General features: G+C 39.7%; 1 protein-coding gene across 4 annotated transcripts in view; it reads left to right on the top strand.

Moving 5' to 3' along the window:
• The window catches only part of LOC140122118 (probable cation-transporting ATPase 13A4), a 103,191-nt gene that overhangs the window by 73,305 nt on the left and 4,087 nt on the right, over positions 1-25,799 (top strand). For 3 of the 4 annotated variants that reach the window (XM_072142602.1, XM_072142604.1, XM_072142605.1), the window contains 8 exons: positions 155-197; positions 1,099-1,208; positions 3,663-3,759; positions 6,255-6,327; positions 7,659-7,833; positions 14,228-14,400; positions 14,857-14,945; positions 23,539-23,646. In XM_072142602.1, coding sequence (XP_071998703.1) covers positions 155-197; positions 1,099-1,208; positions 3,663-3,759; positions 6,255-6,327; positions 7,659-7,833; positions 14,228-14,400; positions 14,857-14,945; positions 23,539-23,646 — 868 coding nt within the window. The remainder of the gene's footprint in view (positions 1-154; positions 198-1,098; positions 1,209-3,662; positions 3,760-6,254; positions 6,328-7,658; positions 7,834-14,227; positions 14,401-14,856; positions 14,946-23,538; positions 23,647-25,799) is intronic. The other variant, XM_072142603.1, reaches the window with a different exon arrangement.

The raw sequence follows: 25,799 nt of genomic DNA, 5'->3' as shown, positions 1-25,799 counted from the left end.
ATCCCTGTGTGCTGTGAGATGCTGTGTGCTTACAATGTGCTTAGATTATCAGGAATCTGCAAAATGCTGTAGTTTTGTTAATAACAGTGAATTGGAGAATGTTTTATTTTGTTACATGGGAATACCCCTCTAATGTATGCTGTATTCTTCTTAGTTATTATGCAGGAATGTGTGGTGATGGTGCAAATGATTGTGGGGTAAGTAGCCTTTAGTATCCTCTCATATGATTTGTGATTTAAGTTTTCATTTTTCTACAGCTCTAGTTTAGTTCTTTAAATCATTAAATCAAAATAAAGAAAAATAATAATGAATAAAAATAAATTGAATCCATGATTTTAAGAAACTTTGTAACATAGGGGCACATTTATTATCCTGTTTGGGCCTGTTTTTGGAGTGGAGTGCCATTTTTTTCTGGTGTGCTTCCTATTTAATATGTATTGTGCCACAAATTTCCTCTTTTTCTGATGCTCACAACTTTTAATGTCTTAGTCTCTCAATTTAGTTGCAGCTTTTTCTCCTGAACACTTTTAGTTTATGACACCTTTTTCTGGTGCATTGTGTGTCGCACACTAAGACACACAAAAAACAGGTCTACAAAGTTCTATAACACATTTATAATACATTATTGAAAGTATAGGTCCATTTGCCAAATTATTAAGCCCTTGTGAGACAATCTAAAAACCTCATGACTCGTGGGACAAAAAAGTGTACCTTTCTTTACACATAATAAATGTGCCCCAACCTTCCTAATCATCCTCTTCTTATGCCTCATAAGCTAAAATCCAGAATTCAGGGTAAAGGACATTCCCTGGCTTTGATATATAAATCAGAATTATTTCCAGAAATTTGTGACTTCATGCTTTCCTCATTTGTGTAATAATTTTGAAGGCATAGTTTAGCAATGCCTGGAAGACATACAAAACAAAGATAATCTAACATTATAAAGATAAATGAAGATAAATTTGGAAACATGTATCAATGCAATAATACAAAGGGATTGATATCATGCAATTAATAGTGTTTTTTCTCTGATAGGTAAATGGTATGATAAAAATGTTCTTCCTATTTATGTCATTCTAAGTGACACTATTTTTTCAGGCTTTGAAGATGGCTCATGCTGGGGTCTCTTTATCAGAATTGGAGGCCTCTGTTGCATCCCCTTTTACATCGAAAATACCTAATATTGAATGTGTGCCAAAACTTATTAAGTAAGTTTTAATCTTAAAAAAGGAACAACCTCCATTAACAAGTAACCACAAGTCAGATTTGTAATCGAAAAATCACTATCTACTTGATGTTTAATTATTTGCCTTGACTCCAAGAGGGGAGGATCCCTCAGGTTGTTTGGTTTAATTTGTTTAATTTTTAACCTATTTTCAAAAAATCTATAAAGTTAATTTGGCATCAATGTAGAAAGCAATAAACTGAACAATAAACTTTGCAACTGGAGATGAGTGAGCACTAAAATGCTGGAGTGCTCGTTATTCGAGACAAACCTTTCCCGATGCTCGAGTGCTCGTATCGAATAACGAACCCCATTGAAGTCAATGGGAGGCTCGAGCATTTTTCACTGAAAGAGCACATTGAAAGAACACTGAAGAAGAACAAATTGCAGATGTTTGCAGATGTTTTCACTGAAAGAACTCATTGAAAGAACACTGAAGAACAGATTGCAGATGTTCGTGTACATCTGCCATCTGTTCTTCAGTGTTCTTTCAATGTGTTCTTCACTTAAATTATCCTGTGTTCACTGTCTTCACTGTTTTCTTTGTATTCTTCACTGTCTTTTCTTAATTAAATGCTCGATCTCGAGCAGCGGAAATACTCGTCCGAGCAACAAGCCGTTCCGAGTACGCTAACACTCGAACGAGCATCAAACTCGGACGAGTATACTCCTCATCTCTAATTGCAACCTATTTGTCTCCTGTCTGCTAAACTGCTCAAATCTGTATTAAAGGGGTTGGTTATTTATATCAAACTTTAACAGGAAGTCCTGATTCAGTATAGAATAGGTATAATATGGGTGACCCTATTAGGGTCTTATACTTACCCTGCTAACATTTCATATGAGTGGCCAACCCCTTGAGTGAAGAAAGACTGTAGTTAAAATAGGTCTGTTCAAGGAGAAGGAGCAGAGATGGCAAAGCACAGACTGAATAGTGTTTATTAGATTTATGGCAGTTTTTTACTCATATTCTCACAGGTTTGAGCAGTACAGATGTATCACCAAGAAGACTAATATACTTCTTTTATCTACCCAAATCTCTATGTTCATGTATGCATGATCCTGACACCTCTGCTCCACACAGTTTAGGAGGCAGGGCAAAGCTAGTAAGAGGAGAAGAAATATAAAACTTGAAATGACAATTACTCTTTACAGTTCCATATCAGGATTACTCTATATCCAAAAAAGATAAACTATGAAAATATAGGAAAAAATGTTTTAGATTAAATAAATTAACCTCTTCATGCTGTTAACGATGTATAAAGAGGGCTCACGGGTTAATAAGTGCTGTATTGCAGTATATTATTCTAGTATGGTATAGATACCATAGTATTGGTAGGAAAGATCAGACTGTCTAGGGTTAAAGTACCCTAAAGGGTGTAAAAAAATAGTAAAACATTTTTTTTAAGTTTAGGTATCACCGTGTCCCAAAATGACTTTTTTTATAAAAATTGTTAAAAGGTTATTCACTGCGGTGAACCCCATAACAAAAAATTCAGAAACTGCACTTTTACACCTTTTTTCATCACATAAAACTTCTTTATTAAAAGTGATCAAAAGGTTGCACAGTCTTGAAAATGGTAGCAATGAAAAGAACAGATTGGGGGTCATTTACTAAGGGCCCGAATCGCGTTTTCCCGACGTGTTACCCGAATATTTCCGATTTGCGCCGATTGTACCTGAATTGCCCCGGGATTGTGTCGCACGCGATCGGATTGTGGCGCATCGGCGCCGGCATGCGCGCGACGGAAATCGGGGGGCGTGGCCGAACGAAAACCCGACGTATTCGGAAAAACCGCCGCATTTAAAAACCGAAAAAGTGTCGCTTGGTGACCGCTTACCTTCACCTGGTCCGAGGTGGTGCATTCCGGCGCGTGGAGATGATTTTCAGCGCAGCAGCGCCACCTGGTGGACGGCGGAGGAACTGCCTTCATGAATCCCGGCCGGACCCGAATCCAGAGTAGAGAACGCGCCGCTGGATCGCGAATGGGCCGGGTAAGTAAATTTGCCCCATTATCTTGCAAAAATGACAACACAGGTCTGTGCACAACTAATATTTTTTCATACACATTGTTTTAATTTATTTTTGTTTATTAAAATACAGTGCCTATATAAATTTGGTATCACTGTAATTGTTCGGATCCAAAGAAAAAAGAAAAAGTATCATTTGGAGTGCACAGTGCAAGTCATAAAAATTGAACCCACAAGAAAGGTTTTTTTGCCAATTTCCCCACATTTGGATTTTTTTTCAGCTTCCCAGTACACGGTATGGAATACAAAATAATGTCAATGAGAAGTACAATATCTTATGCAGAAAATAAGATCTCACACAGTTCTTTACACACAAAAAATTTAAAAGTTTACGGAAAAAGGTTGTGACGCGAAGGGGTTAATGGAATTAAATTCTTAAATTATTTGTCATTTACTTTTATTTCAGAGAAGGGAGAAACTGTCTTGTCACCTCATTCTGCATTTTCAAGTACATAACAATGTATTCCATGATTGGAATTATGTGTATGCTGCTTCTATTTTGGGTATGATAATAAAATATTTAAGTTTGTGTTGTTTAAAAAGTATTAAGAGAGGTTAAAAATTTTATTGGGTGTACTGTATGATAATGATTTAAAATCCAACTTTAAACTTGGCAATGGCTTAAAGGGGTTGTCCACTTTCAGCAAATAATTTACACTCACCAGCCACTTTATTAGGTACACCATGCTAGTAACGGGTTGGACCCCCTTTTTCCTTCAGAACTGCCTCAATTCTTCGTGGCATAGATTCAACAAGGTGCTGGAAGCATTCCTCAGAGATTTTGGTCCATATTGACATAATGGCATCACACAGTTGCCGCAGATTTTTCGGCTGCACATCCATGATGTGAATCTCCCGTTCCACCACATCCCAAAGATGCTCTATTGGATTGAGATCTGGTGACTGTGGAGGCCATTTGAGTACAGTGAACTCATTGTCATGTTCAAGAAACCAGTCTGAGATGATTCCAGCTTTTTGACATGGCGCATTATCCTGCTGAAAGTAGCCATCAGATGTTGGGTACATTGTTGTCATAAAGGGATGGACATGGTCAGCAACAATACTCAGGTAGGCTGTGGCGTTGCAACAATGCTCAATTGGTACCAAGGGGCCCAAAGAGTGCCAAGAAAATATTCCCCACACTATGACACTACCACCACCAGCCTGAACCGTTGATACAAGGCAGGATGGATCCATGCTTTCATGTTGTTGACGCCAAATTCTGACCCTACCATCTGAATGTCGCAGCAGAAATCAGAGCAGACAACGTTTTTCCAATCTTCTACTGTCCAATTTCGATGAGCTTGTGCAAATAGTAGCCTCAGTTTCCTGTTCTTAGCTGAAAGGAGTGGGACCCGGTGTGGTCTTCTGCTGCTGTAGCCCATCTGCCTCAAAGTTCGACGTACTGTGCATTCAGAGATGCTCTTCTGCCTACCTTGGTTGTAACAGGTGGCGATTTGAGTCACTGTTGCCTTTCTATCAGCTCGAACCAGTCTGTCCATTCTCCTATGACCTCTGGCATCAACAAGGCATTTCCGCCCACAGAACTGCCGCTCACTGGATGTTTTTTCTTTTTCGGACCATTCTCTGGAAACCCTAGAGATGGTTGTGCATGAAAATCCCAGTAGATTCTGTAGGTTCTAAAATACTCAGACCAGCCCTTCTGGCACCAACAACCATGCCACGTTCAAAGGCACTCAAATCACCTTTCTTCCCCATACTGATGCTTGGTTTGAACTGCAGGAGATTGTCTTGACCATGTCTACATGCCTAAATGCACTGAGTTGCCGCCATGTGATTGGCTGATTAGAAATGAAGTGTTAACGAGCAGTTGGACAGGTGTACCTAATAAATTGGCCGGTGAGTGTATATTGTTTGTGTAAGGAAATGTTATACAATTTTCCAATATACTTTCTGTGTCAATTCCTCACCATTTTCTAGATCTCTGCTTGATTTGCTTCTATTGGCTTCTAAGTTTACTTCCAGTGGATAGAAATCTGTCCAGGTGATGTGATGGACACACAGGTGCACAAGTCCGTTATTATCACACGCCTCCTATTACTCTCAGTGCTAATAATGGCTCCTGCACCTCCATGTCCATCACATCAGCATGGACAGATTCTGTCCAATGGAAGTAAATAGAGAAGCTTTCTATAGAATGACAGCAAGCAGAGAACTAGAAATCCACAAGGAATGGAAACAAAAAGTATATTGGAAAATTGTATAACTTTTCATTGCATATACAATATCAATTATTTACTAAAAGTGGCAATCCCCTTTAAGGACACATCCCTATGTTGCATGTATTCAGAAGGAAAACCCAGATTTATGTGTTAGGTGTATTACTTGGACTATGTATATAGCTCTCTTAGTTTTTTATGATATTCAGAGTTTCATTTTCTATAACTACTAATTAGTCCCATAAACAAATTAAAATGTGAATTTCCAGTTTTTGTTTCCAATTCTCTCGGTACTCATAGTTGTATAGATACATATTTCTGCTAGTGGAAAGAGAACAAACTCCCTCCCTCTAATAATTGCATGGGTGCTCGATTTTGACACATTTTTGTATTGGCTTATTGATTTCTGGCTTTTGTTTCTCCCTTGAGACATCCCATAGTCCCTTCTCTATATGCTGGCTTCTTGATAAGGTTCCATCACAGTTAAAATGTGTAGCAGCTCTTATAGTGTTACCTTGTGAAGTAAGTAAGTAAAACAATTAGCTTGGGTGCTCTAGGGACAAATGGTGGTAATTTCAATCATGGAGATGCTGCATTGGGTGCAAAACTGGACACTGCATGGTCCTGCAGCCAAGAGGGCTTGTGGAATGTAGAGGTCTGATGTAGTTGGTGGTGGAAGGCCTAGATTTATTCATTAGGTGTCTACAGGCATATGCCCAAGGTCTTTTTTGTACCTGGTCTGGATCTTCCCTGTATAAATCCATTGCAGTACTTTGGTCGACCCCTTTATTTCTAATTTTTCTGTTCTCTTTATGCAGAAACAAATGATTCTTGGTAGTCGTCAATATCTAATGCAAGACGTAGCTATAACCATCACAGTTACATTAACAAGTAAGTCAATTTTTTTGCAAAGAGTATGTAATTCAGATATATCAATTTCACTACATTTCCTAGTAACTATATGTTACAATGGGCATGCACCTACAGATTTGCAGTACAGTTCCTTTAGCTTTTTATTGTTTAGTTTGTGCCTATACATATATGCTAATATTTACTATGTATCCAAGTTCCTTGTTTTCTAAATGATGCCGTGAAGTAATTTCTTTGTTTTTAATTTGGTTTAAATAATTTTATTTAGAACTAATATGTATTTTGGAGATCACATTTGATACATTTTAGAATGCTGTCATGCTTGAAATGGGTGAAATGATTATGAATAATACATTTCACAAGAGAAAGCAAAGAAAATATAGTACATGAATAAGGCCATAACTGCAGGCGAGTATAATTGACCCAACTCTCAAATTATTATTACTGTATATGCTTGGATATATGCCAAGTTTTTCAGCATAATTTTTGTGCTGAAAAAGCCCCACTCGTCTTATACTGAAGTATTTAAAAATATATACACATTATGACCTGCTGACATCATAGTGTAGAGTGCATAGATGTGCCTCTGGAACCACAAGGAGAAGAGGAACTGCGGGGTGCGCCGGTGGTAAGTACATAAGTTTATTATTTTTAAGTGGGGGAGGCTTGCATTTTATTATATAGGGGGAATTTAATTATTAAGGGGTTCTGATGGGTGTGGAGTGGAGGCTGCTGTGGACATTTTATTGATTTTATTGATGAGGTGAGGCTGATGCTGGACATTTCATTATTGAATGGAGCATGTTGCTGGAAATTTCATTGATGAGAGAAGACTGCTGGACATTTTATTTACATAAAATTGTTACATTTCACGCCCTAGGCTTACACTCATGTCAGTTGCCGATATTTATTAAAGTGTTTGCGCCAGTTTTGTAAAGTGTCTGTGCCAATTTTGTGTTGTGGCTGCACTGTATCCAACAAGACAGAAAAATGTGCACCTAAAGGGGTGTGTTAGTACTGTGCAGTGCAGGGGGTGCATATTAATGAAGACTTTGCCCCACAATTTATGAATCAGGCCAACCTTGCACACTTCACTGGCAAACTGCACATAGTACAGTTTGCACTGTTTTTGATAAATGTGGGCCAATAAGTTTTCCCACTTATTCTGGTAAAATTAGGTATTGAATACTCGGGTATTCCTCTTTCTCTATTTTGTTTCTTTTAGACTCTTTATTAACAGAAGATAACAAATACCTTGATACAGATGTGAACTTTCTTTTAGTATTGTTAGTACTTAACCTTCTCAAAAATAATTTCAATGCCTATACTGATAATGTGGTGCTCTTTTGCAGTGAGTTTTACTGGCCCAGCCCCGAAATTAGCTCCTTATCGGCCTTCCGGACAGCTTATTTCTCCACCTTTGTTATTGTCGGTGATTTTACAGAGCATCTTCAGTTTTATCATACAAATAATTGCATTCACGGTGGTCCAAAAGCAGTCATGGTACAATGACACTAATGTCTTCAGGTAATTTATTTCCTAACTCTATACATTTGATATAGATATTTTAATGGCTTTTTTGACTAACCATTTAAAATTACTTTCCTACAGAGGTGGGTACAGTGTAGGTCTTAAATCAGATAATAATTAAAGCATAACTGTAAAGTTACTTGACAAAAAATTGTTTAAAACAAAGTGTATAGGGAGATACACAAAATGATAAAACCCTAAATTGTGCATAGGATATCTTCCTGGGATATCTTCCTGGGTTACAGGACATTGGGTAAGAGAATTAGATTAGAATTAGAAGGATATCAGCACTAAATAATGTTATATGGCAGTGATGGCGAACCTTTTGGAGACTGGGTTCCCAAGCTACAGCCAAAACCCACGTATATATTGCAAAGTGCCAACATGACAATTTAAGCAGCAACTTATTGATCCCTGCTGTATCACAGGTTTTAATTGTATTGGCGTCCTGAGTTCAGATGGAGAAATTTGGATTGTAGCTTCCCTCCAGGGTCCCCTGAAAAGGAAAATTTAGGTAACCCAGAGCAGGAGCTGCAACAACAATACATCTCTATCCACACCTTCTTGCTCCACCTGCATTCCTGGCAGCCAAAATGTTGCTTTAAAATAGCGCTGTGCTTACCACGTCCTGGGCTGTATAGGATCACAGGAGAAAGCCTTGAGTCCTATCTGGCAAACTCTAAATTGGGGTGATGGCCTGGGTGCCCACGGAAAGGGCTGCGAGTGCCACCACTGGCACCCGTGCCATAGGTTCTTCACCACTGTTGTATGGAGATGGTTTTCCAAAAGAATTTATATATTTATTGTGAATTGCAACAATCTCATATAAAGATTGTGTACATGTACAATAAAATCTTAAAAAATTGATAACGGAATAAGCATAGTGGTTAAGAACGTTAGTTATGGAAAGTATGTAAAAGTTTGTAGATTGTGAATAGCTGTAATAATTATACATTTACAGCTATACAAGGTATGCAGAGATGTGGCATGTTTCTGTTTGGATTCAAAAATGTGTTATTGGAATGTTCCAGGCTTTTCTTTGGGTCTCCACACGCTGAATAACACTTCATAAGTAAATAAACGATCATTCACATTGAACATGAGTGATTCCAACATTGAATCTTTAGACCTTGCCATTCAAGTAGTAAACAACCAAATTACTTGTACTACATTTAAGAAACCAACGATGAGAAACAGTTATATTTTACAGGACAGTTGTCATCTACCTAACTGGCTTCTAAATGTCCCTTTTGGCCAGTTCAGAAGGCTTTGTAGGAACTGTACATTTTTAACAAACTTTGAGGAGGAAGCCAAACTATTAACATTTCATTTTTTGTCTTAGTAAAGCTAGAAATTTGGAGAGAAGCACCTGCTTCAGGGATACAATAAAAGAGCCAAGTAACTTATAAAGGCCAAATTAATTATCCCATATAATGTCAAACATAAAAAGTAGAATCTATCCATCATCCTCTCAAGCCTACAGATACGGATTCCCATGTCAACTTAGTTTCCAAGATATTAAGAATAATGAAATATCTCTGATCTTTCTATCTTTTAAACATTACAGGCTAATGTATCTTTATGCAAATATCAGTAGCATAATAACATATAAAGCTAACTTTATAATGGTCAACCGGCTCTGCTTCTTGCACTTCGCATTCACATGATATAGACTCACATGATATAGGCTAACATTAATGAATAAAAAAAATATAAATGACTATGAAAACCATGTAAAAGATTTACATAAAATTAGAATCAAGATTAGAGGGAAATTAACATAATAAACCACTAATAGTATGTCATCAAACAGTTGAACACCCTCCGGATCATGTCTATGTAATGTCCCAGCGCGGTTGCATTGTCCAGAAAAGTGAGATGTAATTTGATTGTATAACGTCAAGGAGAAAGAGAGTTTAACTCTGAAGTCAAGCTCTTCCAGCTTACCCTTAAAGAGAACCCGTCATGCAAAATAACCCCCCTAAACTAAATATATTTTCATAAACTGCCATTAGAGAGCATTGCCTCTATCCCTTCATTGTCCCTCTACAGGCCTGTAAACCTAAGCAATGAGGTCCTAAAGCTGTATGCAAATGACCTGTGAAATGTCCAATGAAGCATTAGCATATTCAAGCTGTCCACTCTATTCATGAGTGGGAGGCACAGCCACACCCCCAGTGCTTGACTGACAGCCCGTATAATGATGTGAGGCTGTATAATGATGTGCTTCCTGGTGCTGGTGGCCATGCCCCCTGCAGCCTGTGTGTGCATGTGTGTGTGTTTAGGAGAGATACAGCAGCTCCAGGCAGCCATGTTACAGCAGAATATGTCAGATTCATGTGTAGCTGATGTCTGTGTCTCTCACCTGTATATTAGGAGGATGCAGCATGTCAGCAGATGCAGCACACACACTAGCCATGCTTTACTATACATTACACACAGACATGAGCAGGGGGAGGAGAGGGGAGGGGTAACAGGGGTGACATCACTGCCTCTGACCATGTGACCAGCCTCATTTATATGATAAAGAATAGATGATTTTACAATGAATAATGTATGAAATAACTAGATAAAGGCTGGGATGGATCCTTGTGAGCTGCTCCAACAGGAAGAGGTGACAGGACTAGTGACACAGACCTGATGACAGGTGTCCTTTAACTGTAATTGATGGTTTTAGGGACAGGGACATTACTAACTGTCTCTACAGCAATCTGGTGCTCCCTGTCAACTACAATAAATGCGAGGCTATATAGATGAGATAAGATTGACTTCAGTGCTAAAATTGCAACCACCATGACTTTATACATAGATCTCACTTCAAAGTTTATTTTCTGGATGTTGGTACATAAAAGGTACATGATCATAAAGGTGTTAATCAACTTGACAACATAGTGGCTGAGATATCTCTATACCGGTATTACACAGCTGACTCCTGCCTTTAATTTCCCTAATCATCACAGTTCACCTGTTAAGTGCTATGGTCGAACCTAACTGGGCCACTTAACCCCTTACAGACATGTGATGTAGTAGCTGCGGGTTAAAGGACTGATTGCATATATTGCAGCAAAGGCTTATTGGTAATAATCGGTGCTAGCACAGACCGCGGGTGCTAACAGCTTTGCCGGCGGCTTAAAAAAATTGGTGCCACATGGGTGCCTCCATCTTGGTGAGGATCGCTTCTCCCCGTGACATCATCAGGGGGCTGCGATTGGTCGCCATGACTGCTTCGGGTTTTATAAAAACCTGAGGCTGTCTTGTTTTAACTCATTCATTACAATGTGCATTTTGCTTATTGTAATGAATGACAAGGAATATCCCTATATACTGCTATACTGTGGTATGGCAGTATATGGTAGGATCAATTAGACAATCTAGGGTTAAAGTACCCTAGGGGGGTCTAAAAATAGTTAAAGAAAATTTAAAAAGTTAAAAAAAATTATATAAAAAAACCCCTAAAAATTCTAGTCACCACCCTTTCCCTAGAACTTATATAAATATTAATAAACAGTAAAAATTATAAACACATTGGGGCAGATTTATCAAACTGTCTGAAAGTTAGAATATTTCTAGTTACCCATGGCAACCAATCACAGCACCCCTTTAAAATATTCATGAGCACTGGTAAAATGAAAGCTGAGCTGTGATTGGTTGCCAAGGGCAACTAGAAATAAAAGTATATCTGGTATACACTGGCGCAGGACTGTAGATAGGTTCGATAGGATGCTTTTAATAAGCAAAAAAAGCCTTCGCAGGTAAAAACAGTATACCTCTCCACTGCTACAAATAGCTACTTCTATAAAAACAAAGATACCTGCGCTGGCTAAGAGGTTTTAACTGTAAGATTAGAGAGTAGCTATACCACTATTGTTCATACAATGACTTATACATTAGTGTACACAGTGCACTAACCTGTATATGGCACTCCTCCTATATGGGAAGTTTAGTTCCTTCCGTTGATGAGGTTCGAGTCCCGTAGGTCCCGTAAGTCTTGTGTAGAACAATACCCTTTCCGAAAGGTTTCTTTCACGTTTGTATAGCGTTTTTAATCCAAGTAGTAATCCACGAGGTGCAGATCAGCACAGAAGCCTCGGCCGGTGGCTTCGCTGGATCTGACTAACAGAGGTACCTAGGGTGACGTCACCGTCTGTTAGTCAGATCCAGCGAAGCCACCGGCCGGGGCTTCTGTGCTGATCTGCACCTCATGGATTACTACTTGGATTAAAAACGCTATGCAAACGTGAAAGAAACCTCACGGAAAGGGTATTGTTCTACACAAGACTTACGGGACCTTCGGGACTCGAACCTCTTCAACGGAAGGAGCTAAACTTCCCATATAGGAGGAGTGCCGTATACAGGTTAGTGCATTGTGCACAATAATGTACAGTATAAGTCATTGTATGAACAATAGTGGTATAGCGACTCTCTTATCTTACAGTTAAAACCTCTTAGCCAGCGCAGGTATCTTTGTTTTTATAGAGGCAACTAGAAATATTCTGACTTTCAGACAGCTTGATAAATCTGCCCCATAAGGTATCAGCACAAGCGAAAATGCTCCATCTATCAGAATATAATAATGGTTTTCACTGCTTTAAACCAATAATGGAAAATAGCACCCAAAGTCAAAAATGCCACTTTTTAGCAATTTTGAAAAATATAAAAAGTTTAATAAAAAGTGATCAAAGGGTTCTACAGTCCTAAACATAGAAGCATTGAAAATGTCATCAAAAGTCGCAATAAATGAGACCACACACAGCTCCCTACAACAAAGTATGAAAAAGTTATTAGCGCAATAAGATGGCAAAACAAAAATTTTCTTTTTTTGTACAGGAGGTATTAATTTTTGTAAATGTATGAAAACATTAGATAACCTACACAAATTTGGTATCCCCGTGATTGCACAGACCCAAAGAATAAAGCAGACATGTCATTTGGGGTGAACAGTGAAAGCCGTAAAATCCAAACATAGAAGAAAACTGCTCAAATGCATTTTTTCACCAATTTCACAGCATTTGGAATTTTTTTCCTGCTTCCCATTACAAGACATGGAATATTGAATACCATCACTATAAAGTGCAATTTATTATGCAGAAAACAAGCCCTCACTCAGCTCTTTAAATGGAAAAATAAAAAGTTATACATTTTTGAAGGTGGGGAGTGAAAAATGAAAACGCATAAACGAAAAAGGGTTTCGGCGTCATGTAAACATGATGATCTTATTCCATGAACGCTGTAATGAAAAATAGCTTCCAAATGTTCAAATTGTGTTTCTTGTAGCCACTTTTCAATCCATAAATGTTTGCATAAAAAGGTCCAAGATAATTGAAAACACGACTAGTTCAGCAAAAAATTGCACCTTACATAGGTACGAAAAAATTATGGGCAAAACAGCGATTTTTTGTTTATTACAAGAGATTTAATTGTTATAAAATCTATTAAAACATAATAAAACCTATATAAATTTCGTATCGTAGTGACTGTACTGACAAAAAGAATTACCGTATATACTCGAGCATAAGCCGAGTTTTTCAGCACAAAAAATGTGCTGAAAAACACTAGCTCGGCTTATACTCGAGTCAAAAAGCTAAAAAAAAAGACTAAAAAAAAAAATCTAAACTCACCTTTTCAGCGGCCGCGCGAGTCTTCTATGAGATCCCTCTGGCTGCGGCACCAGGTCAGTGCAATGTCAGAGTCACTGACTTCAGCCGCCGCCGCGATCGTATGGTGTGTGCCGGCAGCCGGCACACACTGTGATGTCAGCGCTGCGGCTGACGTCAGAGCTGCGCGCCGCACGGTGAGTTTAGATTTTTAATTTTTTAAAATTAACTACCCGGCTCCATAAAGGGGCAGCGGCTGGCAGGCTATGTACGACTGGGGGCTGGCTGACAGCTATATACTACAGGGGGCTGCTGTCTATATACTACTGGGGGCTTGGTGGCTATATACTGGGGGGGGGGGCTGTGACCAATGCATTTCCCACCCTCGGCTTATACTCAAGTCAATAGGTTTTCCCAGTTTTTGTGGTAAAATTAGGGGCCTCGGCTTATACTCGGGTCGGCTTATACTCGAGCATATACGGTAAGTAGAGGAGTCATTTGGAGTGCAAAAGGAAAGCTATGAAAACAAAGCCCACAATAACGTGCTGCAAATGTGTGTTTTTTTTGCAATTTCACTTCAGTCCCATTACAGTGCATGTAATATTTAATGGTTCCATTAAAAAGTAAAATGTGTCCCACAGATAATAAGCCTTCACTCATCTCTGTAAATGGAAAAATAAAAATGACATTGGAAGAAGGGGAGCAAAAAACAGAACCACAAACATGAAAAAGAGTCCTTTGGTGGGTTAATAAAAAAAAACACAAGTCAGTTTAATTGGGCTTTGTTTCTCTTACAGTGCATGTCCTCCATTGAATCACAGTGTACAAAACAATACAATGGATGAGGGTCTCTCAGGTTATGGTAACTCCATGATAACCACCATGTGGTTCATAAGTGGAATGAATCTCATTATTGTAGAAATCGTATTTTGTAAGGGGCGACCTTTCAGAAAGCCATTTTATACAAACTGTAAGTATGTACTAACGTTCTGCAAATACATCATGCCTTTCCTGCTTAGGTCCCTCCAGTTGTCATGGCCTTCTCTTTTCCAATCTTTAGTGTCTTGAGATCTGAAAATTTTATGATTTATACTAGTCTACTAACAGAACTTCACTCCACTCCAAATCAGAGCTCATTGGGAAGCATTGATAGCCTAACTGAATGACAGGGACTGGAGTGATGCTCAGGTGTCACACACCCAGAGCAAGAAATATGTTAGAACCTAATAAAGCAACAAAAAAATACTATTCAGTACACCTTTATTTATCACATAGACAAAACAAAATTAAAACCATGTAGCAAATCCAAAAGGATAAGGAGACTACTTATTTTATATGCAGTGATCCTTCTGTGCTTGTAATAAAAATTGATAACTATATGATGAGTTCAATAATGTTTTTAATGTTTTATGTTTTTGCTTTTTAGATGTCTTTACCATATTGGTGATGGCACAGCTGGCTGCCTATCTGTTTATCTATTTTGCAAATATTGAATCAGTTTACCGTAATATGGAGGTAAAAACCACCACTAAATGTGTGTATTTATTATCTTTGTCTTTCCAAAGGTGGAATTGTGACAAAACACTACATTCCAATATCAAGTATCTAAAAGATAAGGGCCAAATACACTTGGGTATAATCAAGAGAATCCTCACATCTATATAGAAAATTACATCATCTGATTGCTTGTTCATGATAATACTCTGCAATACTTATGTATTGCAGGGTATTAGTAGTGTCAGCCTATGCATAGGCTCACACTGTGCCTTTAAGATGACGTCGTCAACGCCATCTTTCAGGCACTTGCAGCAGGACCCTGATCGGACCCCAGGACTGCCATAGCAACGATCGGCGCCCCCTGAGACAGCGCGGGGGGCCCTATCGTGGGAGAAAGACCCCCGGTAAGCAGGTTAGATGCCGCAGTCGCACTGACCGCGGCATTTAACGGGTTAAACACCCGCGATCGGAGCCCACTCCAACCGCGGGTGTTACACTGGGGTGTCGGCTATTAGTTACAGCCGGCACACCATGTATCCCGATGCTGGTTCAGCTAGGATACAGAGCTGAGCAGGCATCAGCTCAGTGGCGGATATATCCGCCGTGGAGCAGGAAGGGGTTAAAATTAAGAACCCACCCCAATATATTGTCATATTTTTGTATGCACCTCTCACTCACAGCCCAAACATGTTTTTTCTTACGGGTATTCAAAGAAGAAAAGATAAGCGGCACTCACCATTACTGTGCAATCGGTATCTTTATTTCGGGTGCAAGTACAGGGAGGAGCGGGACCTGGCGACGAGTCGTTTCGCGCCTACTGGCGCATCATCAAGCCAATGACGTCACTCACCCGCACCGCGCCACAATTTATGTGCACGCGCCGGCGAGTGTCGCCATAGAAACAATATGCACGCGTCAAGCCAATGACGCCGCTCACCTGCGCCGCGCCAGAAAATCATGCGCACGCGCCGGCGAGCGTCGCCAAGGGAACGGAACACATGCATCAACAACAAGTGACAAACACGGTGAGTATAAAAACAGAGGTTAACCAAAGTTAAAAACATTACATAGACATATGTCTTCATATTGGCAAATAGCAGAATAGGTAATAAGCATCATATTATATTGAGGCAGAGTATAATTTTATACATGTGTTTTCATTCAGGGAAACAACCGGGTAGATATGTGAACGAGGGGATACTTTGAGGGAGGAGACCTAGTAAGGAGATTTCTTAAAGGAACACGCTATAATCATTTTTTTCGTTCAATCCTAAGATGCTGGTGGCATCGAAGGCAATAATCTGTCTGCTCTCTTCTCTCAGCAGTCTTAAATTCCTATCTTCTCCACAAGAATTAATTTTAATTTGGGTGATCCCTGCGAATCTAAGGATTTCCGGATTGCCATCATGACATTTTTTAACATGTTCAATGAGACGGGGACACCCGTTTCCTGTGGTAATTGACTTAACGTGTTCCCTAAATCTTACATATAGTCTTCGTATGGTCTTTCCGATATAAAACCGTTTGCAAGGGCAAAAGATAATGTAAACAATGTGTGTGGATTTGCATGTAATAAACGAGTTGACTACTCGGGATGTGCCTCCAAATTCTATCAATTTTAATTGGCTGTTGTAAATGCAAAATTTACATGAACCACATTTGTAGTTGCCTTTTGGGATACTATTCTCTAACCAGGTAGATTGTGCAGAGGAAAATCTGCTTTTGACTAGTGCCTGTTTTATTGTCGGGCATCGTCTGAATGCTATCACAGGATGAGTGGAAGTGATGTCATGAAGTTGGGGATCTTGACTTAAAATATTCCAATTTTTTCGAATGGCTTGGCGAATGGCTCCTTCACATGGACTATATTCAAAAGAGAAGGCAAACTTTTTATTGTCCCTTTCACCACTTCGGCTTCTCCGTCCCCTACCATCGGCCAACAGGGCTTCCTGAGAAAGGGAAGTGACTTTATGATATGCTTCTTGAAGCAATCTGTTGGGATAACCTCTCTCTGACAAACGTTTGGCTAAATCTTTAGCTTGGTTGACAAATTGTGTGTCAGTACTATTGATTCTTCTCAGACGGAGAAATTGACTGTATGGAAGACTGGTTTTAGTGTGAATGGGGTGGAAACTATTGAAATGTAACATGGAATTTGTGGCTGTGGTTTTTCTAAATGCTGAGGTACACAATTCGTTTCCTATTTCTTTTACTTTAACATCTAAGAAATCCAATTCTTTTTCTCCATAGACGGCTGTAAATCGCATATTCATTTTATTATTAGTATTTAAATATTCAACAAAATTGAAAAATTGGCTGCGGGTACCTTCCCAAACTATAAAAATATTGTCCACATAATGCAAGAATACCTTCGTGTTCGAGACAAATGGATTGTCCAGAGAAAAGACGCAACGGTGTTCAAGGCACGCCAGAAATAGATTGGCGAAGGTGCAGGCGACGGGGGTACCCATCGCCGTGCCAGTTCTCTGGACAAACCATCTGTCGTCGAACACGAAGGCATTATGGGACAAAACAAGTTGCAAACTGGAACAGACAAAATCAATATATGGTGGACTTTTTTCAGCATTAGTGAGTATGTCATGAATGCATTGGACTCCCAACTCTTGGGGGATGCGGGTATATAAGCTCTCTACATCTATAGATGCTAGTGTATATGTATTATTCCAATGAATGTCCCTGATCGCCTTCAAAAAAGAGTTGGTGTCCTTTAAATACGAGGGTATGTCAGTAAGTAGGGGACGGAGAAGCCAATCGAGGTATTGGGACAATGGCTCTGTTAATGAGCCAATCCCGGCTATGATGGGGCGTCCAGGAGGGGCCGACGTCGATTTGTGTACCTTTGGCAAAAAGTACCATGCTGGATGTTTAGGGCACTCTGGTAGTAATTTTTTAGCAGTTTGTTCTGAAAGGATGCCATTCTCCACATTTTTTCTCAGGAGGGTGCGTAGACGCGCCTGATATTTCACAGTAGGGTTGTTTGTAAGTGGGGTGTATGTCTCTAAATCCTCCAATTGTCTCAGAGCTTCGGACTTATAATATTCGCTGGTCATGATGACCACATTGCCCCCCTTGTCCGCTTGCTTTATTATAATCCCCTTGAGGGATTTAAGCCACTGTAGGGCTTTAGTCTCATAAGTGGTAAGGTTATTTTTGACGGTGGGGTATATAAGGGCTCTTACGTCTTCCTTAACCCGTTGGCAGAATATATCGAGGGGTGAGCCAGCGGACAAGGGGGGACAAAATGTGGATTTAACACCTTTTTTGAACATTTCTACCTTCAAGGTGGTGTCCTCTGAGACCTCTAGTGGAGAACTGGAATCCTCAAACTCGAGTAGACAATCAATCAAAGAAATATCCAACTGTGTGGGTAACCCTGGGGGAGAAAACCCCAAGGGACCCACCGCAGCCGGTACTTCACCTCCCTTTCTAATGGGGTCGACAGTCCCCCGATCCTGGAAGAATTTGTGAAGGTTAAGTTTTCGTACACTTTTTTGTAAATCAATATCAAATTGAATAGGGACAAAAGTGTTAGTTATTGCAAAATTCAAACCCTTAGACAATAGTGACAGGCATGCATTAGAAAGCGTAAGGTCAGTAAGGTTAATAACATTATTAGTACACTCATTAGGCATGTATGGATCAGGCTCAAGTAGACACGAATCGGGGACAAACATTTCCGATACAGTTAGTACTGCTGTTGGTTCTGGCCGGTCGGGACAAATGTCAATATTGTTAGTATTTATTAGGCAGTCCTGTCTTAGGTGATTAGTGGGATCACATATGGGAGTGTATGCACTTATCTGTCTCGACGCCAAGAGACTTGTTTCCTTTTGCGGTTCTGATACCATGTTTTTCTTCCTCCGTCTCCCCCTCCTGGTACGCTTCCTAAAGGGGTCGCTGTTGATGGAGTTACTAACGTGTTCATGGCGTTCGGACGTGGCGAGGATTTATCCTCTTTTTCACTTGGGGGTGTTCTTTATTTTTCTGCGAATCTTCAGAAGCGCTGGAATCTGACTCGGTAGTCCAGAAATCTGTGTTCCTGGGGCGTTTTCCTTTTTGATATCTTCCTCCTTTTCTATGGTTATATCTTTTGATAGAACCCCACTCAAAGATGGTGCCTTGTTCAAAGTGCATCTTATCCCTCACGAACTTATCTCTTTTCTTTTCCTTGACTTCCATTTGTGTCAATACCAGTTTTTTCTCCAGTTTTTTTTATAAATGTGGTGAATTGTTCTTCTCCCAGTCTGGTTTTTAATTCGAAAAAATTGGAATATTTTAAGTCAAGATCCCCAACTTCATGACATCACTTCCACTCATCCTGTGATAGCATTCAGACGATGCCCGACAATAAAACAGGCACTAGTCAAAAGCAGATTTTCCTCTGCACAATCTACCTGGTTAGAGAATAGTATCCCAAAAGGCAACTACAAATGTGGTTCATGTAAATTTTGCATTTACAACAGCCAATTAAAATTGATAGAATTCGGAGGCACATCCCGAGTAGTCAACTCGTTTATTACATGCAAATCCACACACATTGTTTACATTATCTTTTGCCCTTGCAAACGGTTTTATATCGGAAAGACCATACGAAGATTATATGTAAGATTTAGGGAACACGTTAAGTCAATTACCACAGGAAACGGGTGTCCCCCGTCTCATTGAACATGTTAAAAAATGTCATGATGGCAATCCGGAAATCCTTAGATTCGCAGGGATCACCCAAATTAAAATTAATTCTTGTGGAGGAGATAGGAATTTAAGACTGCTGAGAGAAGAGAGCAGACAGATTATTGACTTCGATGCCACCGGCATTTTAGGATTGAACGAAAAAAATGATTATAGCGTGTTCCTTTAAGAAATCTCCTTACTAGGTCTCCTCCCTCAAAGTATCCCCTCGTTCACATATCTACCCGGTTGTTTCCCTGAATGAAGACACATGTATAAAATTATACTCTGCCTAAATATAATATGATGCTTATTACCTATTCTGCTATTTGCCAATATGAAGACATATGTCTATGTAATGTTTTTAACTTTGGTTAACCTCTGTTTTTATACTCACCGTGTTTGTCACTTGTTGTTGATGCATGTGTTCCGTTCCCTTGGCGACGCTCGTCGGCGCGTGTGCATGATTTTCTGGCGCGGCGCAGGTGAGCGGCGTCATTGGCTTGACGCGTGCATAATGTTTCTATGGCCACACTCACCGGCGCGTGCGCATAAATTGTGGCGCGGCGCGGGTGAGTGATGTCATTGGCTTGATGATGCGCCAGTAGGCGCGAAACGACTCGGCGCCAGGTCCCGCTCCTCCCTGTACTTGCACCCGAAATAAAGATACCGATTGCACAGTAATGGTGAGTGCCGCTTATCTTTTCTTCTTTGAATACCCATTGGACTATTTACCACATTAGCTGAGCACCACCAATAGTGCTATTTGAAGAGGATAATATCACCGGAGTCTATTTGCAGTAAACACTATTGCCCCACGATTGGCCCACGTCCGCCATCGCCACAACCTGGATTGTGCCGAGCGCTATTTTTCTTTTTATGTTGGATGTTTTTTCTTACCTTTACTCTTCTGTAGACCCATTAATGTGTTGAATGACCAGTTTTTCAACACAACATAATATGCATTTGTGTCTGTATTAGGCCACCCAGTGATAGCTTTGTGTGTTGCTCCCTTTTTAAACCTTTTGCTTATATGTCATACAATGAACAGGTTTCCTGGCCAAGTAAAATTCTTAAAGGGGTTGTCCACCTTCAGCAATTAATTGACATTGTTTGTGTAATGAAATGATACACAATTTTCCATTATACTTTCTGTATCAATTTTCCAGATCTCTGCTTGATGACATTCAACAAGAAGTTTCATTGTTTATTTCCAGTGAACGGAAACTGGTCCAAGGTCGTGTTATGTCATACAGGTGCACACTCGACGATTAAGGACTTTGAAACACATCAACAGTTACTTTAAGAAGATATGCCAAAGTGCTGGAACGTCTTCTTTTGTTATCACATGCATGTCCATGGAGAGGATTTTATACACAACAAGTAAACAATGAAGCTTCCTGTTGAATTACAGCAAGCAGAGATCTAAAGTAATGAGGAATTGATTATATATGATTGATTATATTGGAAAATTGTATGACTTTTTATTACACAAATATCAATTATTTGCTGAAAGTGGACAACCCCTTTAACTAAATGTTAGTGAAGGATAATGGTAGACAAACAATGTGTTCTCATAAAGCAGATTTGAGGTTTGGTTGAGAAATATTTGTCATGAGACTGGTTTAACACATTATCAAAAATATTGTAAATCAAAGAAAGTTTTGAAAATCATTGACCGAATACCTTGGATTACAAGCAGAACTTGTGCTCATAATCCATATCCCTTGTATATCAAAGCAAGTTTTCCTATAAGAAATCATTAAGTACAGATGATTCACTCCACACCGCAAAAATATTTGGTCACATGTAGTACAACATCCAGAACTTTTGTTTCTTATACTTCTCCAATACAGTGTTAAACAGTTGTGTGAGAGGGGGAGGTACAGTACAGAGGGTGGAAGGGCTCATATGATGCTTATATTACGAAATTTAGCTTGCAAACCAAGTTACAATTTTGTAAAATACAAGCTTGTTTTGCAAAATGCTTGTAGACCAGGTAACTCTAAATCCAAGGTTCTTGTGTATATAAAGGAACAGAATTTTACACCGGCTTCTCTACTTTGGTTTCTCATGGACATTTTTTGTTTCCCCCTTTCAATCCTTAAATTTTTGTTTATAATATCAATTGTGCAAACTAGAAGTAAAATAAAAACAGGATGATTAGTAGAGATAAATATATTTTAATAAAAATGTATACTACATTGGTCATTGCATTGCTTATTATGAGCATTATAGGGGTTTTCCCATGAGGGCATTTACATTTAATTAAATGCATTTGCCATATGTAAACATTTCTTCAATTGGATTTTAATTAAAAAAATGTTCCTGTGTGAAGATAATTTCTCATAAATGTAGCCATGTTGTCCCTTAGAAACCAGATACCTTCCTCGGATACGACCACCTCACACTCTGGCAGCGGTGGCCAGACATGCGCTATAGAGTCCTGCCGGACCACCAGGATTCAGCGTTCATTACCACAGGACGGCTGTGGGACCTGCAGTAACTCCCAGACATTTCATATACAATTACTTTCTTTGTGCAATCCCTCCAGCAGAGGTGGCCGTACTCGAGGAATCTCGTTTCTAAGGGACAACATGGCTAAATTTATGAGAATTATCTTGACACAGGAACATTTTTTTAATAACATCTAATTGAAGAAATGTTTATATATGGCAGATTAATGAAACTGAATGTGAGTGCCCAGGTGAGAATACCCCTTTAATGACATTTTTTCACTGTTTATGCATACGTGTAAGTATGTTGTATTTCATAGTTTCATAGTTTCATAGTTTATACGGTTGAAAAAAGACACTTGTCCATCAAGTTCAACCAAGGAAGGGAAGGGATTGGATGAGGAAGGGATTTAGGGGAAACAATTCTATATAACATAACCATCAATGTTATTTAGGTGTAAAAAGGCATCTAGACCCTTCTTAAAGCTCTCTGCTGTCCCTGCTGTGACCAGCGCCTGAGGCAGGCTATTCCACAGAGTGACAGTTCTCATAGTAAAAAAGCCCTGTCGCCTCCGGTGATTAAACCTTGTTTTCTCCAGACGGAGACAGTGCCCCCTCGTCTTTTGATTTGATTTAATCTGAAACAACTTACCACCATATTTTTTGTATGGACCATTCATATATTTAAATAAATTAATCATGTCCCCTCGTAGTTGTCTCTTTTCCAGACTAAATAAATCTAGTTGTATTAATCTATCCTCATAACTAAGACCCTCCATACCCCTTATCATTTTTGTGGCTCTACGTTGAACCCTCTCCAGCTCCAGGGCATCCTTTTTATGGACCGGTGCCCAGAACTGGACGGCATATTCCAGGTGAGGCCGAACCAGTGCCTTGTACAGGGGTAATATTACATCCCTATCACGAGAGTCCATACCACTTTTGATACACGACAAGATCCTACTAGCTTTAGAGGCAGCTGATTGACATTGCATGCTGTTATTCAATTTATGATCTACTAGTACCCCCAGGTCCTTCTCAACAAGGCACTCTCCCAGATTTACTCCCCCAAGGACATATTTTGCCTTTGGATTATTGGCCCCCAGGTGCATAACCTTACATTTATCCACATTAAACCTCATTTGCCAAGTGGATGACCAAACATTCAGTTTGTCCAAGTCACCCTGCAGCCTATGAACATCCTCCATAGACTGTATTACACTACACAGTTTGGTGTCATCTGCAAAAATAGACACAGTGCTATTAATTCCTACCTCTATATCATTAATAAATATATTAAATAGTAGTGGGCCAAGCACAGAACCCTGAGGTACACCACTCATAACTGGTGACCATTCCGAATAGGAATCATTGACCACAACTCTCTGGATACGATCCTTCAGCCAGTTTTCAATCCAATTGCAAATGATTTCTGCCAAACCAATAGCCCTAATTTTACCCATCAGGCGTCTATGAGGAACAGTGTCAAATGCCTTTGCAAAGTCCAAGAACACAATATCCACAGCTGCTCCTCCATCCAGGCATCTGCTCACCTCTTCATAGAAGCAGATAAGGTTAGTTTGACAACTTCTATTCTTAGTAAACCCATGCTGGCTATCACTTATTATTCTATTTGATGTCACATACTCCAGTATATAGTCTTTTACTAACCCTTCCAATACTTTCCCCACAATGGAAGTTAAGCTTACAGGTCTGTAATTGCCTGGCGAAGTTCTAGAGCCCTTTTTATATATTGGCACCACATTTGCCTTGCGCCAGTCACTTGGCACCACACCAGACATTACGGAATCCCTGAAGATTTTAGACAGTGGTACAGCAATAACAGAACTGAGTTCTTTAAGAACTCTGGGGTGTAACCCATCTGGTCCAGGAGCTTTGTACACATTGATTTTATTGAGCTTAGATTGGATAATGTCTACATTTAGCCAGTCTAGTATATTACAGGGTGCATGACCCGCACTGGCACCACCCAAGTCAGAAGTTCTCTCTTCTATTGTATAAACGGAGCTAAAAAACCTATTAAGTAACTCCGCCTTCTCTTGGTCTCCAGTCACCGATGCCCCATTTTCAGAATAAAGGGGTCCAACCTGTTCTGACCCATTTTTTTTTGCATTGATATACTTGAAAAATTTCTTGGGATTTGTTTTGCTATCTTTAGCCACCTGTCTTTCATTTTGTATTTTGGCTGATTTGATTTCTTTTTTACAGATTTTGGTAAGTTTTTTGTAAGTATTGAAAGCCTCTGGTGACCCATCAGATTTATATTTTTTAAATGCCCTCTTTTTCTCATTAATTGCCCTTTTAACTGTAGCTGTAAGCCACGCGGGATGTGATCTAGCCCGTCTATACTTGTTACCTATTGGAATAAATTTAGAAGTATAAAAACCCAGGATAGATTTGAATTTCTCCCATTTAACATTAGTATCACCATGTGACAGTATCTGATCCCAGTCTATATCCTGTATTGCAGCCCTGAATTTCTGGAAATTGGCCCTCTTAAAATTCAAAGTTTTTGATTTTCCCACCTGTTTCTGCTTTTTAACGTTTAAGAGGAAAATAATTATATTATGATCGCTGTTCCCAAGGGGTTCCCTGACACTGACATTTTGGACAATCTCCTCATTGTTAGAAATCACAAGGTCCAACAATGCGTCACCTCTTGTGTGATCTTCTACAAGCTGCACCATAAAATTATCCTGAAGAATGTTCATAAAATGTTTCCCCTTCATAGATGAAGACGAGCCCTGACCCCAATTTATATTCGGAAAGTTAAAGTCTCCCATTATCACTACGGTCCCCTCCTGTGCAGCCCGCTCCATCTGTTTATATATGTGACCCTCTATTTCCTCAGAGCTGTTAGGGGGTCTATAAATTACACCCAAAACAATTTTTTCAAAGCTCTCTTGGCTTTGAATTTCAACCCACAAAGTTTCAGCCTCCTCACACTCTTCTGAGACCACTGACTCATTCACAATCGCTTTTAAGTCTCTTCTGACATACAGACATACACCACCTCCCCTCCTGTCTTGCCCTGTCTTTCCGAAAGAGTGTAAAACCTTGAATATTAACACCCCAATCATGCGATGCATCAAGCCATGTCTCTACTACACCAACAACATCTAACTGTTCCTCTAATATCAGAGCCTCAAGCTCGCCCATTTTGCATGTGATACTTCTGGCATTTGTGAACATACAATTTAATTTTCCACAGTTATTTATCTGATTTAAAGTAATTTTACTGGCACATATATCCTCACCACCGTTCTGCAACTTGTGGATCTCCTTATCCACCGCCTTGGTCCCACATACACCGCCCACCTCACCACCCACCAACATAACCTGCCCCCTCTCTGACCTGTCTACCCCTTCAGTGTCTTCCTTTTCCTCCTCCCCCGATCCTAGTTTAAATACTCCGCCACCCCTGCTAGGATCCTCTCCCCCAGCACAGCAGCCCCCCTTCCACTTAGGTGCAAGTTATCTGCAGAAAACAGCTTGTACCCCAGTGAAAAGTCAGCCCAATGCTCTAGGAACCCAAATCCCTCTGCTCTACACCAGGATCTGAGCCATGCATTTAACTCCCTGAGCTCCCGCTGTCTGCTCTGTGTAGCGCATGGCACAGGTAGGATTCCGGAGAATACTACCTTGGAGGTCCTTTCCTTAAGCTTTGAACCTAGTTCTTTAAAATTATTCTTCAGGCTCCTCCACC

The sequence above is a fragment of the Engystomops pustulosus genome, chromosome 3 (genome assembly GCF_040894005.1).
Source record: "Engystomops pustulosus chromosome 3, aEngPut4.maternal, whole genome shotgun sequence".
NCBI lineage: Eukaryota > Metazoa > Chordata > Amphibia > Anura > Leptodactylidae > Engystomops > Engystomops pustulosus.
The sequence above is the reverse complement of the archived record's forward strand: the minus strand, read 5'-3'. Positions and strand labels throughout refer to the sequence as shown.